Source organism: Tympanuchus pallidicinctus, unplaced genomic scaffold (genome assembly GCF_026119805.1).
Source record: "Tympanuchus pallidicinctus isolate F22 unplaced genomic scaffold, pur_lepc_1.0 scaffold6, whole genome shotgun sequence".
Taxonomy (NCBI): Eukaryota; Metazoa; Chordata; class Aves; order Galliformes; family Phasianidae; genus Tympanuchus; species Tympanuchus pallidicinctus.
In genome coordinates this window covers 19,104,985-19,120,324 of record NW_026294780.1, presented here as the reverse complement: position 1 = coordinate 19,120,324, position 15,340 = coordinate 19,104,985, and the positions used below count along the sequence as shown (strand labels likewise).

Genomic DNA, 15,340 nt, shown 5'->3' with positions numbered 1-15,340 from the left:
CTCTTCTACATATGTGATATTAATAAATAAAAATCTTTCATATGTACTGAAGTTTATTGATAAGACTCTTGATTTGAAATTCAGCAGTAATCTATGCTGTACAGATATATAATGTGTACTGTCCTATTAGTTTTTACCATAAAGTTGAGTAACCGTTCTTATTTGATCTCTGAACCTGCTTAGTTTTTCTTAATCTGACATGATCTTAATAAATAACTGATACGTAGGCATTGTTCACATATGGGGCTGATCTTCTATAAATTGTGATTGTCATGTGTAAATGGCTTTCTTCTGTTGAATCTCCATTTCCTGTCTAAAATTCTTCATTGTTGTGACTAAACTTCTTTTGTCTAGAAGTGACAATATGTTCATGTTCCTCTGATGTGACTGCCAAGTTTGTGCTTCATGCTGTTCAGCTAGTGAAACAGAAAGCATACAGAAGTCATGAATTCTACAAATTTCTGTCCTTACCAGAAAAAGGATCGGTGACTGAAGCGTTTCCTGTCTTAGTAAGTTATGGTGGGGGGGTAGAAGAAAGAGAACATCTAGGTTTTTGCTGTTGTTGATCTTGGGGTTTTGTGTTTTGTTTTCCTTTTTTAGGGAGAAAAAGAAAATAAAAAAACCCAACCTAAATAAATCATTTCTTATAGTAGTGAATGAAACCTTTTTCTTCCTTTGGAAAGGTTTCAGATAGCTTCATCAATTTATTAGTGCTTGTTTATACAGACTGATTTGTTTCCCTTTCAAACAGGGACTAAGTCTTGTTGAATAGATTTAGTTCAGCACATTTTGCTTTTAATGCTTAATGTGATAATCTTAGAAATCTCTTTGATATTGAAGCCAAGTAATACTGACTGGCTTACAATTGTACTTACTTTGGTTAATTCTAGTTCAACAGTCTAAAACAGAACCAGGATATTCAGGTGTGCGAATGAGTCCACTGAGTCCACTAATCAAGTTTTCCCTGGCTAAGAGAGGTCATGATTTCTGTGCTAGAAAGTCCTGCACTGTGTGAAAATGTCAAGTGGGGGCAGTAGGATACATGGCTTGATTTGTAAGTTTTATCATGTTAGTTTAAAAAAGGCAAGCAAAAAAAACAGTAGCAACAGAAAACCTCCCAAGCTTCATGTCTTCTTGAGGTAGAGAGCACTATCTTGTTTTCTGATACATATTAATGTCTTCTATAAACTACCCTGTCTATTTAATTTGAAAGAGTGGGAATGGAATATGTAGTGTTCAAAAGCTGTAGGTTTTTTTCTAGTGTATACCCATGGCACGCTTTGTTTTGATGGGAATCAAGTGTAATGTCTTATTTTGTATGGTAGCAAATAATATAATTGGAGTAAACTAGACACTATAAGGGTATATACTTTTCAGCTATATTCTCCCTTTTTCTTGGCTTTGGAGTGAGAAAGGCAGGGCTGAATAGAAAGAGGAGATGAGAGTTTGTGTCTAACTTTCCATTTTTATTATTCAGGCTGGAAAAACAATTGAATTTTGTGTTGCTCGTTGGTGGGCAAGCCTTAGCGACGTTAGCATTAATTACACAGTTTCTTTTCATGGTGTACTTTGTGCTACTCCTCAGCTAAACATGGTAAGTCTTCCAGTCTGTTTATCTAGAATCATTCTGAAGTTCTCTGACAAATCAGATTAAAGAAAAAAAAGTGTTCTCTGTTCTATTCTGTACTCAAGTAGACGAAAAGCATGGTTATACCTAAGATGTTTGTGTTTTCCGTTAAAAATAGGTAAATAGAAACTTAGTCCTGCACAAATCCCATTAGTTTTGAATTTTCTATGCCCTTTCATTATGAATCAGCAAGGGAAAAATGAGCAGAAAAAAAAATACCCATGACACCAGTAGAAAGGGCATATTGAAAGATTCACATTGTAACTATTGTGAGTTTTTGTGTGAAGAAACTTTGCTGAAACACAATACTCCAAATAGCATTTTCTGAATAAAACGTTACTAAAATTTACTTCATTCTGTTCAGTTTTTTGTTGAGATGTGCTGATTTTGGTTTGAGATTCATTGTTTAGGTCAGTTGAAGGCATGATGGATGGCCAGCATCATGACTGCTGAGGCTCTGTGATACCAAAGGACTGGGGAGTTACTAAAAAGTTACTAAAAACATTAGTATCTTATTTACAGTACTGTGCTTTGCTGCAGTGTTCTTTGCTGTCCTGTGCAACCTGCCTTGGATTGATTTTTTTTTTTTTTTTTTTTTTTTGGCAGCTCTTTTTCAAGGGCTGAGATGGTTCTGCAGGATGCAGTACCATACTGATTTCTCCTTGCTCCTCCTTTTTTTTTTTTTTTTTTTTTTTTTTTTCCAGCTGAGGGCCAGAACAAATTGCAGTTGAATGCGTTCAGGCTCTAAGAGCTGAGTAACCTGGGGGAAAAAGGAAAGGGTATGTTGTGCTAAGGAACCAGGTCTTGAATCAGTAAGGCAGGGGGAAGAAGCGTTGGTGTTGTGCATGGCAGCCTCTACTGAAGTGGGTTCAAGCCACACCACAGGTGTCAGATGAACTGAAAAGTGAGGAGTTAAAAGTGAGATAATGCATTTTTACCCTTTCTTAAACATTTTAAAATTCAATAAATTATATTTTAATAAAGCTGATATACTCGTGGCTTTGTCATGAAATACTGCTAGAAAAAGCAGACTTCCAAAATCACTTTAATCATTACTAAATTTTGTGTGTAGTGTTTCTTTCATTAACATAAACTATTCTGTAATAACAATCCTATGCAGAAACACTATAAAATATTTGATTTAAGATTCTAAATGAAAAATGCTTGCATTTATTGAATTACATATTCATAGGAAACATATGCCCTATGTGTGATTTATACAGTTCTGTACAAATTCCTTAAATTATTAATACTGGATAGTCTTGAAAAAATAAATATAAGTGAGACTTCTGGCTGTATCAGTCAGTAATTTTTCTTGCTTTTATTGTAGTTTTCTTCTTGTTGTTTCAAGTCCCAGTATGTCTGCTTCTTCAAGTAGAGATAAACTTGTGATGCTTTGAAACTCACAGTATTACTTCTAGTATGGATATAGTTACAGCTATTATATTTATGAGGGATAAATCAGATGGTCCATATCTGATGTTACAAATGCATAAAAGCATAAGTGTTATGTGTTCTCTCTTCAGCATGCTTCAGAAGGAATTGTACGGTTTGATGTTCAGTCCATGCTGAAGTATGAGGATATTGCTCCATGCATAAACCTGAAAAGCTGGATTCAAACTCTCAGGTACTGTTTCTGAGGAGCTGTATGGCAAAAGTGAGGGAACTATTAGTGTGTGTCTAAAATGGCCACAAATGAACAGTGAAATCTAGGGTAACAAAAGTATTTTCTTGTAAAACTTTATGTGGGTTTGGAGGCATGAATTTAGAAACCCTGTTAAATTTATTAGCATTTTATTTTTTTAGTTCCGTTTAGCTTTGATAGAATTGGACAATTATTGTGACTTCTTCCATATAAATTTTTCTTAATCTAAATTTGAAAGGAAAAAAAAAATACAGAAACTTCTCAGTGCTTCCAAAGGAGGCAGCTGTAAAAAGGTATTTTAGTATCTAATGAAATAAATTCTACGGAGTTATTTGGTGTCACCTTTTTTTTGTTGGTTTTTTTTTTTTTCCTTTGAAGCAGCTGCCTCAGATCCTGCCTAATTTTCACCTGGAAACATTATTTTCTCTCTTCTGCTTGGTTGGAAATATTTTACTGTAGAATCTGATACTGTGTTTCATGTGGAAAGTTGTATTTCTTCTGTTGTCGGTTGTGTCTGTTTGACACATGCTGGCATGGAGGAAAAATTACTTATCAATGCAGTAGTCACTAACGTTGGTAGTTCCAGGAGGGGAAAGAGATGCCATACACTTTAAGCAGTACGTGTAAGGTTTTGGCCAGACAATTTCTCAATGGTCAGTAATCTAATATTTTCCATATCCTGGACCCTGCAGTGGTAATCTTGGACTCTGAGAGTTCAAGTTTCTGAGTTTTACATAGGCAGTATGCATTAAAATTGTTCCTTTGTGGTATTACTCCAATGTCTCTTACAAATTCTCTTCTAACATAAATTTCTATAGCAAACAGTTATCGACTGTGTAGTCTGCCCTCTAGTTACTGTGCCAGTAACCAGTCTGTGACTGAAAGTGCTGATTAAAGCTCAGATGAGAAGGCAACTTAATTTTTTTCCTAATAATAAATTACTTTGTTTTTCCCTTTTTTTTTTTTAAATGGCTTTTAGTTTTGAGCTTAGATGTGCTTACTGAGTTCTTGTTTTCCCAGTGTCTGTAACATTGCTAAACATTTTTTGAACTATCATTCATTTTAACTGAAAATTTTAGTGTTGTATTCAGATGTGCTTCAGAATCTTTCTGCTTAAAGAATACAAGTTTTGACAGCAGATACGTGTTTCTTAGCAGTGCCTTCTTCGTTTGTTTTTATTTTAACTGCAGACCAGTGAGTGCTAAAATAAAACCTTTGGGATCCAGAGATATTTTACCAAATAACCGTCAACTGTATGAGATGATTTTGACCTACAACTTCCATCAGGTAGAGTTTATGCTTGTTGTTTTTTTGTAAGTCATTGATAAATATAGCCTGTTTTTTAAAAAACAAGTTTTAACTTTACCTTTCTGTCAGAAACAAGTGTTTTAGATTCTTAACTTTCAGAATTCTGATCTGGTTCTCTTTAGGAGCTACTGTGATTTCAAATGGCTTCAGGTCAAATTTTTTCTTGAATGTGTGTAAGACTTATACTTGTTTCATTCAACAGTGGCTGAAATGTTTTGAACTTTCTTTTAATAGCCTAAGAGTGGAGAAGTAACTCCAAGCTGCCCACTTCTCTGTGAATTATTGTATGAATCTGAATTTGATAGCCAACTGTGGATTATTTTTGACCAAAACAAAAGACAGATGGGGTCAGGAGATGCCTATCCACATCAGGTACAGAGTACTGTATTTATTATATCTTCTGATTTCTGCACATTGTGAAACTTGGAGTTTTTCCCCTTCCATGCATGCTGTCACCTCCTAACAGACCCTGATGCATAGGCACAATGCCATCTTGTGAAGAGATGAGGAAGAAGTACAGTCACACCTTTCAGTGAGGATACATTTGAATGAAAAAAAATAATAATTGACTGATTTGTTTCTGTGAACTTTCTGAGTTTGATTTACTTTTCCAAGAAAAGACTAAGAGCTCTGGTATGTTTTATTTCTACAAAAAGCAGTTAACTCGTGATCTCTTGCATTTTTGATGGGGCTTCTCAAGAAATGAACTGAAGCTCAGTTGCCTTTAGTGACGACTTGTTTGTTTTATGAAGATGATACCATAAACTTTTATGTAAAAGCATATATTGTTTTTTTTCTGTAGTCTGATAGCTCAATTGCTGTTTCATTCACAAAGACTTATCTATGCAGTTTGTCTTTAAGCAGCCTTCTAAATGCTAGAACTCAGTTACTTCCTGTTGCTGTCTTTCAAAGTGAGTTTCAAAGAAATGCTTCCACAATGGTCAGTCCTATGAAAGATAACTTCTGAAGCGTGTCTTGAAAAGTACCAAAGTAGTCTGTGACTTGCACCTGGTGCACCACCGCACTGCATTTCTGATGTTCTGCATCATAGAACAATTCCAAAGCAATTCAAAATTTTCTAATCCAGGAAGTTGTATCAACAGGAAGCATGATTCTAATATAGGAGAAGGAGATTCTGGGAGAAGGGTAGTCCTTAATTAACCCCTCTCAGAACTACCTTTTTGGATTATAGCAACAGCACCAGAAACATCCTAAAGTGAACCTAGCATACTGCTACTCAAAATATCTTTGTGGTGCCTTTTTAAGTTGGTAAAAATTAAAGAACATTTTCATAACTAAAAATCCATGGTTTTTTTTTTCTTTGCTTTGTAAATAAATGTCATCCATCCATTCCTAATGGCAGGTACAGAAAGCTTTGTGCAATCATGTCAAAGAGTTGCCAGTTCTTTAAAGCGCGACCTTCAACTCTGCAGTGTGAAACTGCTAGAACAATAGAAAATGTACTGTCATCTTAACCACTGAACACCTGAAGTTCACAGTAAACAGAATACTTGTTAAGACAGACCTGCCAGAAGTTTTGCACTGAACATTTAACAAGAAGTCTGATTTCTGTTTGAGCAGTTAATACAGTGTTAGAATGGGAATGAATTATGTCAGCCTATTTTGTGGTCTTAAAATGATGAATTATTTTCAGTCAATCAAAAAGGTGTTTAGCTGTTAAATACTGTGAAGTATTTAATCTTGACATTTACAAGTGCTTCTTTCTTTCAGTATTCTGTGAAACTGGAAAAAGGAGATTACACTATTCGGTTACAAATTCGTCATGAACAGAACAGTGAGCTGGATCGCATCAAAGACCTTCCATTTATTGTTTCACACAGGTTGTCTAGTACCTTGAGCTTAGATATTTATGAAAACCATAGTCTTGCTCTCTTAGGAAAGAAGAAATCCAACAGTTTGACATTACCACCAAAACACAGTCAGCCATTCTTTGTTACATCTCTGCCTGATGACAAGTAAGTTTCTGAAGTTCTGTTTTCTCAACTACATCTAACCACCACTTCTACACCTAAATAAAATCATGCTTTGTTTGATAGTGTCTAGCTTTTTACGCTTGCTATTATATTTTTCTCACACTGTTCAAATTATTGTAGTCCAAACAGAACATTACTGAACCTAGTTGTAATGCCGAGTCTTCTTTCACTGAATAGAATACCAAAAGGAGCAGGACCAGGATGTTATCTTGCAGGAGCTCTTACACTGTCTAAAACAGAACTTGGAAAGAAAGCTGTGAGTATCTTTAATGGATGGGTGATAGCTTCTTTTTTGGAAATTTCTGAAGTGGGTAAATAGCATGCCAAGGAAGCACACTGTATGTTATGGTTTTAGTACTGTGAAGACCACCACCTCTAGTGACATAACGCATTTTTGAAGCAGTTATTTCATTATAATGTCAAAGTAACTTCTTAATTTTATTATCATCTTAAAATTTCAAATGTAATTGCATCTTCTGAATTTTGAATTCTAATTCCTTGTTTCTGAATCCTTATTTCTAGAAGAAACTGCTTTTTTTTTGCTTTTTTTTTTTTTTTTTTTTTTTTTTTTTTTTTTTTTTTGGCGTGGCAGCCTATGAAAGCGACTTTGTTAAAATGCCTTATGTGGTGTCGTTTTTTGAATGGAAACTATATGCATATGTGTTTTGTGCACGTTAGTTCTCTAGTAAGCAACTATACTCTTCCCTGCATGCATACAGTTTGCAGAAAAAAAATCTAAGTCCTTCTTTAACACCTACATGTTATTTTTACAGAGAAGTTGTTTTGTTGTCTCAAATACCTAAGCAGATATTTTTACCTACTGCAGACTGATGTTGTCAGCCACTAATATGACTGTATGCTCCAACAGAATGCCATAAGATCTCTATGTTGTGGTGGGAAAAAAAGCTATGTGGTATTTTTGCTCATGGTGTAGTATCCTATAAAAGCTACTTGCTAACTTGAATGAATCTGTTGTGCAGCAGTGCTTACAAGTAACCAGTTTACTCATCTGTGTATCTTGTGATTCCTTTAGCTATTCAAATATTTTTAAATAGTTGGCAAAGAAAAGAATGCACTTAGAGCAGTGCTGGTGATTGATGGTTAGTATTTAGAAGTAATCCCTGTTCATATATCACTAAATGTGACTGATTAACTTAGATAGAACTACAGTGTGTTGTTTTGTTTTGTTTTGTTTTTTTAAAGGAACTAAGTTTCTGTGAGGAGGTTGACACATACCTTTAGATCTTGTTGAGTAGACAGGGGTAGTTCATTCAGTCTAATGTGTTGCTGGTAGAACTTCTGAAGAAAATTGCACATATTAAACTCATGTGTAACTACAAGTTAGATAATATCTACTGAGAGTATTAATGAATGAATGAGGGGTAGAAAAATAAAAAAGGTAGCTAAGCTCTTTAAACTATGAAGGTTTAGATATATTTATGGTTCCTGTGAATTTGCAAACGTACTTCCTTGAAATCCATGATAAATCCATTGTAACAATGTAGTATACTTGACTCAACCTGAATTCTGCATTTTCTTGAACTGTTGGTTCTAGTTCTTATTTTATAACTAGATTAAGTGATTATATACAAGGATTTTTGGGCTGGCAAGTAGGAGGTAATAAGTGTTGCCTGTTGAATTTCATTTCTTGGTGGTGAAGAATACATAAGAACTTACATTCAGAGAATTCTAGCTGAGGCCTGTTGTATATCATATTCTAAGACTTAAATGTTCGTATTTCACTGAAGAAATGATGATATCAAATAATATCAACTTATTTCCATTGCCTTTAGTGGATCTCAGTATGTAATAGCAAACAAAAGAATGAGTAGTCAGGGGGGGTTATCTCTAGTTCAGCAAGTGGGTGCAATTTCAGGGAAATGTCTTCTGTACGTTTCCTAGGAAATGGAGCAATGCCACTAAACAGTTAACACCTCAAATCTGTGCTTTGGAAAATGAATTTCTGTAATGTCATTAATGTAAGCTAAGTGGTTAACAACACTTGCTTGTCTTACAGGAATAAAGAACTACATACAATAATGTACTGTTTTATTAATTTTAAAATGAAAGAGCATGCTTTAAGAGCATGTTTGGTCATAGATGTGACTCTCTAACAGTTTAAAAATAAGTAGGTTGAAAACGTAACCATAATTGTACAGAGAAGGTGTCTCCATCCTGTGTGGTGTGTGCATGTTTTCTTACAGTATGTTATTCTAACTCCCAGGGGCAGTCTGCAGCAAAGCGACAAGGAAAATTTAAAAAGGTACTGAATGTTAGTTTTTGACAAAGATATCTGTATATCTATATAAGTCTTTTTGCATATGACTTACAGAATTTGCCTGCCAGAATTGATTTTTAATTTGTCTCCCTCATTACCTCCTTAGTCCTGGGTTATTTGCTTTAGCACTGTAAATGCATCTCACTGTAACTGAGAGGCACGTCAGCATCTGAATATTTCTGCAATAAGTGCCATAAAAATGCATGTGATTAGTGGTCTGTAACTTTCTGTGAGATACACAGGCACCTTCAGTGTTTCTAGTGAAGATTTTCTGTGGCAAGTGTTTCTACCCATTATGTTCTGCCTGCAGATTAGGAATTGAATACAGACCTACACTTGACATACTATTGGATACCAGACTGCATACCAGAACAACTGTCTGCTTATGAGGGCTTTGTTACAGTTGTGTAAAAAAAAAAAAAGTAAAAATCCTAAAAAGCAGCTTTTGTAGTGAGGATGACCTTGATTGAGAAGTATCTCAATTCACGTATATTTATTCAGTTATTCAAATATAACTTGCTATAGGCTAGAGTATATACAGTGGTGGTGTAGGAGGTGGTAGAACTGGGGGGGAGAGAAGGGGGAGAAGAACGTGTGGCATATATAAGATGCATTTTGGGGAGTGGGACAAAGCAAGTGACTAAGTGATGTTCAGTCTTGCACTTTCTCATACTTTCGATGGTAGTCTTTCAGCAGGCAGAGACTTGTCTTTTTTTTTTTTTTATAAGGTTTGTTTTAACAGGCTACCTCTATAGGGCTGCTGTTTGTGGGGAGAGGTTTGTGATTATCTTTATTTCTTGTTTTGTTCTTCTGAAGCTATAAGGCTATTTTCATTCCCTTGTTTTCAAGGTACTGTTTTCTGGAACAGCATCCAAATTAGTTAGGATTCTTATTAGAAATAGGGCATGAGAGTTGTGAATGCCATAGCTGATGGCAGTAATCTGTTTGGTTTGTTGTTTTTTTTTTGTTGTTGTTGTTGTTGTTGTTGTTTTCTTTAAATGACTGGTAACTAGGCCTGCTAATTTAACTTGGTATTGGTGTAATAACTGTGTGTGATTAGACTTCAGAAAGATTTTAATTTAATTAACTTGCTGCAATTTTATTTTCATAATTTGACTGAAAATTATGCAGATCACTTTTTGGAAAGGTGTTTTAAAAATCCTTCTGAATGTATGATTTCCAGTGGGTAGGATATAAAGTCCTTATTAAGTAGATCTGTGATAAGGGAGTTAATCTCCAATCATAATGTAAAGTAACAAAACAAACTAAAAGTTGCACGTTATGCTATTTTTTTTTTTTTTTTCCTTTTAGAACAGATTTGTGTTCATACCTGAGCAGTATATAAGCCAAAATGAAAGTTGTTCCTTTTCTGGGTACTTCCTACTATTTACAAGATGTACCTGCACACTAATAGTGGATACATGAAATTCACTGTATTTCACTGCACTGATCCACAATAGCTTCATTAATGAACAGCTTTTTCCAAGAGTACGGGTCTGTGGGCATCCTTCTGGGCAAGTTTCATATGTTTACCCTGCCCTGTCACTCTGAGTCTCCTGTAGTGCAGATACATATTTTTTTTCCATGCTCAAAAACTTGTTACTATATTTCTTTTGTAGCCTGGTCAGTCAAAAGGGCATACGTAGATTTTTATTTTATTTTTTGCAGATGTAAGTCCAGGACCAACTGATAGGATTAGCAGTGTTTGTTTTAGTTTTATGGATAAGTTTGTTTTGATACTAGTGACTAGTCTACAGATTTTTTTTTTTTTTTTTTTAGTGTTTTGTGTGTTGTTTCTTGGTGGTTTTTTTTGGGGGGGGGGAGTGGTAGGGTAGAGAGGAGGTATGGAGAAGGGCAATGTTAGCTTGCCCCTGTATGCTCAACACTGCTAATAATCCAGGATGACTGTTTCTTGCAGAAACAGTCTTTATTCTATTTTGTATGAAAGCAACTTCAGGCTGTGTCAGGAAATGACACCCTCCTTTTTCCAAAGAAGGCAGTTAATTCTTTTGTGACTGGACTTTCCACAGTATAAGCAAGAGTCTTTGTCTTACTGGAAGTGTAGCCCAGAAGCATTCACCTAATCCTTAATTTTCTGTTTCAAAAGTGGTGCCATGGGACTTAATTTTATCTGAACACAAAAATAAAAACCCTTAGGCATGGGTTTTTATGAAATGTCTTCCTGTCTTCAGTATGTCTAGACCTTAAAAACAAAAAAACCCTTTCTCTTTGACTACTGATCACTTGATAAGCATGAAGTTCAGAATTCAGTGATGTTTTTCTTGGAACTCTCAATTTCCACTGAAGTAGGAAGAACCGTGTTGTATTGGCACTGAAGCTGACTTATCCTTGGTTTGCAGTGTGTAAGCATATGCTAAACAGCCGTGTTTAAAAAATAATAATAATGAAAAATTTGGTTCTTCATACATTTCTTCTTTCACAAACTACCTTTTCTTATATGGTTACAATCTGACTTTCAACTTGTCTCCAGCTTTTGTTTTTAATGTAGGATGGAAATGGTGCTAGTGTCTGGTCTACAAGAAACAATTCTGTTACTTTACATAATGCAGATTTTAAACAGCAGTGTACAGAGTGATTTGGGTTGGAGGGAAGCATAATGTCATCTGATTCTAAGTGAAGTGCCAGGGACACTTTCCACTGGATCAGGCTGGCCAGGACCTCATCCAGCATGACCTTGAACATTTCCATGGATGGAGCATTTGCAACTTCTCTGGGCAACTTGTTCCAGTTCATCACTACTCTCTGAGGAAAATTTATTCCCCCTTAGATCTGATCTAAATCTCCTTTTGTTTATTTATTTACTTGACTATAAAACTGGATGCCTTGTCCTGCCATTTCAGTCCCAAATAGAGTCTTTCCTGATCTCTTCTGCAGGCCTCAGTGAGGTCTTCCTGGAGCTTTCTCTTCTCCAGGCTGGACAAGCTCAGCTCCCTTGGCCTTTAATCATAGGAGAGGTGTTCCAGCCCTCTGATCACCTTTGTGGTCCTCTTTTGGACTTACTCAAAAACACCTGTGCATCCTTCTTATGCTATAGATCCCCAGATATGGATGCAGTGCTCCAGACAGGGCCTTATAAGGGCAGAGTAGGGGTGACAACCATCTCCCTCTCCTTGCCTGCCTGAGAGGTAGAGAATTTGTGCATTTCTCCCTAGCTTGCCATTATTTCCTATGCAGATATTAACAAAGAATACAATCCTGAAGTGAATCGTAAGAGTAAATGTGTCAGATTACTTCCTTTCAGCTTTAAACATTATCCTTGTCTATCCAGCTTTCAATAATACAATGAAGTGTGCCTGCCCAATTTGTTTAAGTCTCACTTGTGAGTTTCATTTTCAGTTAAATAAAATGATTGCCATAAAAACAATGGTATACAAATTATCTGAATCTTAAAGTAGATACAAATTCCTTAGACACATTCAGCTGTGTGTATGTAGACATGCATGTGCATGGCATTTATTAAATGGAAAATAAGACAAAAGATGATTTTCTTCAAGGAGGTTTTAGTTATGATGTGCAAAGCCTTGAAGTGAAAATATTTTTTAAATGGAATTTCCATATAAGGTTCCAGATGTTGAAACATCAGACATAAGTATAAATGAAAATACTTAAATGAAATTGGTAACTATTAATATAGCTCCTGTGAGGGCATTGTACATATTGTATATGTACAAGTTATAGTTCAAGTTAAAAGTAAACCATCTGAGGCTTACCAAATTGTACAGAGAGTATACTGACCAAAGTGCATACCATGTATGCTTCCAAAGTTTTTAATACTGCTTAAGTTTTTTAGAGGATAAACAAAGGGCAGCTTTCACATTAATTTGTACGTTGCCTTGAAGTAATCCTTTCAAGGTATAATATTCTTGTTTGCTGCCATTCAGTTTGTAGCTCTTGTGTGACATATTGTAGTGAAGCTGCTTTAGCAGGGGGGTTGAAGTCTTGATGATCTCTTGAGGTCTCTTCCAGTGCCTGTGGTTCTGTGATTCATAAAGAGCTACCTTCTTTCTCCTTTAATCTCCAGTAAGAGTTTCCCTGAAGGCAACAGCATTGTCATTCTGGGATGTTCTGGTAACTGGAGGGGGATGCAGAGCTTTGAGTAATGCTAGTGTTTGCTCATAGAATAGAGATAAGAGAATGCGGATGCTTTCAGTCTATCTTATGCCTATCATGTTTTATTAGACAATATTTACCCTTTGAAATGCATTTGATTTCTGCAGAGAAGCATGCATATTTTTCTGTAAACTCTTGAAAAACGTACCAAGAGATGAGACCTACTGTTTTCCTTTCAGTGGTCATAGCTTGTAGTGTTTGTAGAATCTCATGAGACCAAAAACAGCTGGCTGAGAGCAGTGATTTTACTGCCTTTTTGATGGCTCAGCGATGCACAAGGGCTGCTCTGAAAGTAGTGCCTCCTATTTTATTATGTTGGCCCATGAAGTCAGAGGAAAATGGTTGGTGATATGGCAATAGAGGCTGAACCTTCCACCACTATTCCATTCCGTTTTGTTGCCATGCAGCCAATGGTAGCAGAAGGACATTCTGACAAAGTGGTGTCTGACATGGAAGTGCATGTGAAGAAAAGGGATGTCATTGTATTCCTTCAGAATGGAAAAAATGTGCCCACTGACATTCATCAACACTTGCAGGATGTTTATGGAGACTGAACAGCGAATGTGAGCACAGTGAGGTGGTGGCTGCTGCTTTTCAGCAGTGGCAGCAGTGGGTTATTTCTTCTGGTACAGATTGTTATGGCTCTTATTTATTGCTGGCAAAAATGCTGAACTAACGGTGAGGAATACATTGAAAAATAATGTTTTGTAGCTGAGAATTTGTTCTATCAAATAGTGCTATCGTGTTCTTTGTATCTGATGTAGTTTCCATGGAAATAAATAGGAGGGATTACTTTCAGAGTGACCTACATTGAATTAGTTGCTTAAATAAAAATGTTCATTCTTACAACTAGGATTTTGCTAATGTAATTACACTTGATTTAAAACCTTAAACCAGCCTTTTGATATAGACAAGGCTTGAGAATGCCCCGAGCATTTGAATAGATAACCTCAAACTTTTTTAGCTAAGCGGAGTAGAGGAGGCCCCTAAGTAAGGAAATCCTGAAATATTAGAATACTTCCAGGCAAGCAGATTTCTTTCTCAGGCAAGTGTTAGTAGAACGTGTTTCATTAAACACTGCAAACTAGTGATTCAGGTTTTCTTACTGGACTAGATTTTTAGACATCTTAAAATGTTTGGTTTGCTTTAATGAACTAGGTTATTAGTTTCTACCTTTCTAATTACTGTAGTCAGCCCCAGCACCTTGTTCCTGACTTCTGTATCCTCCTCTGCATGAGTTTGCCTTTGTGAATTGTTTTGTCGTGCTTTGGTCAAGGTATTGCTGAAGTCTTGTTTAGGTGTGTGTACATAGGTCATGCACTTCATACTGGTGTAGGGTAATTCCTATGAAAACTATAATGTATAGTAGTGCTCCAAACAACCTTTAAAAATATATCTGTAAATGTCACTTCTGTAGTTCAACCTTTAACTGCATGATAAGTAGCAGGAATAATTGTCGGAAGGGAACATTAATGTCATTTTGTCTTAGGCATACTGAAAACTATGCTGGTTACTTAGCAAGCTGCTGATCTGATAAACTGTCATTTGAAATAAAATTGTTCTGCCCCACCATTCTTGAATAGATTCAGATGTGTAATGTTAAAGTCCATTATTCCGAAGTTATGAGTAGTCATTTATTGTGGTCACCTTTATAATTTCTGTTTAAATGATTGAAATATATTGTGCACAAGATTGCATTTCATTATGCAGTGCTGATTTCATTTATATATTCACACAAGTCTGTTTCAGGGTAATTGATCTGAATAACTAAATAGCCAGAGCAGTTGATCAGACAGCACAACAGTTAACATGATATTTCCACAGGATAACTGTATTTGAAGTATTTAAATTGAAGCAATCTTCTTTGTGAAGTATTTTAAATAGAGAATAGCTGTGTATGTGCCTTCGGCGTTCAGTTTGTAGTGTTGTTTTTGTGGGTTTTTTTATTTTAAGGCATCAATAAAAACAACAAAATAACCTCCCCCAGCAGCTGTAATGTCTTAGAGAGAAAGACTGAAGTCTAATATTGGCTTATTTGAAAACTTAAGTTATAAGTTATCTCAGGATTGGCTTTCAGAGCATTGTATTAGGTTAGTTAGTTTTTTAACATGAAGATCTTGTAGCTGATTCTCTTGTGCTGATTGTTGAGTAGCATGATCTCAAGCTGTAGTATTTCAGTGCCAGCATTTAGAGTTTTCATAGTAGTAAATAAGTTGTTATCTTCCAGCTATTTTGAACACAAATACAGGTGAAACTGGGACTTCTGTAGCAGCAAGCTAGGACATAGGTGACCATCAGTGCAGTAGCTAATTAAGGAATGCTCATTCAGGAGAAATAAACTTGTTTATTGGATGATG

The 15,340-nt window shown here is 35.7% G+C and overlaps 1 protein-coding gene across 2 annotated transcripts in view; it reads left to right on the top strand.

Moving 5' to 3' along the window:
• TPP2 (tripeptidyl peptidase 2) overlaps positions 1–15,340 on the top strand; it is a 48,209-nt gene that overhangs the window by 20,001 nt on the left and 12,868 nt on the right. The window contains exons 17-24 of one of the 2 annotated variants that reach the window (XM_052705827.1): positions 355–509; positions 1,478–1,594; positions 3,154–3,254; positions 4,463–4,559; positions 4,815–4,952; positions 6,312–6,556; positions 6,752–6,830; positions 8,799–8,837. In XM_052705827.1, coding sequence (XP_052561787.1) covers positions 355–509; positions 1,478–1,594; positions 3,154–3,254; positions 4,463–4,559; positions 4,815–4,952; positions 6,312–6,556; positions 6,752–6,830; positions 8,799–8,837 — 971 coding nt within the window. The remainder of the gene's footprint in view (positions 1–354; positions 510–1,477; positions 1,595–3,153; positions 3,255–4,462; positions 4,560–4,814; positions 4,953–6,311; positions 6,557–6,751; positions 6,831–8,798; positions 8,838–15,340) is intronic. The other variant, XM_052705828.1, reaches the window with a different exon arrangement.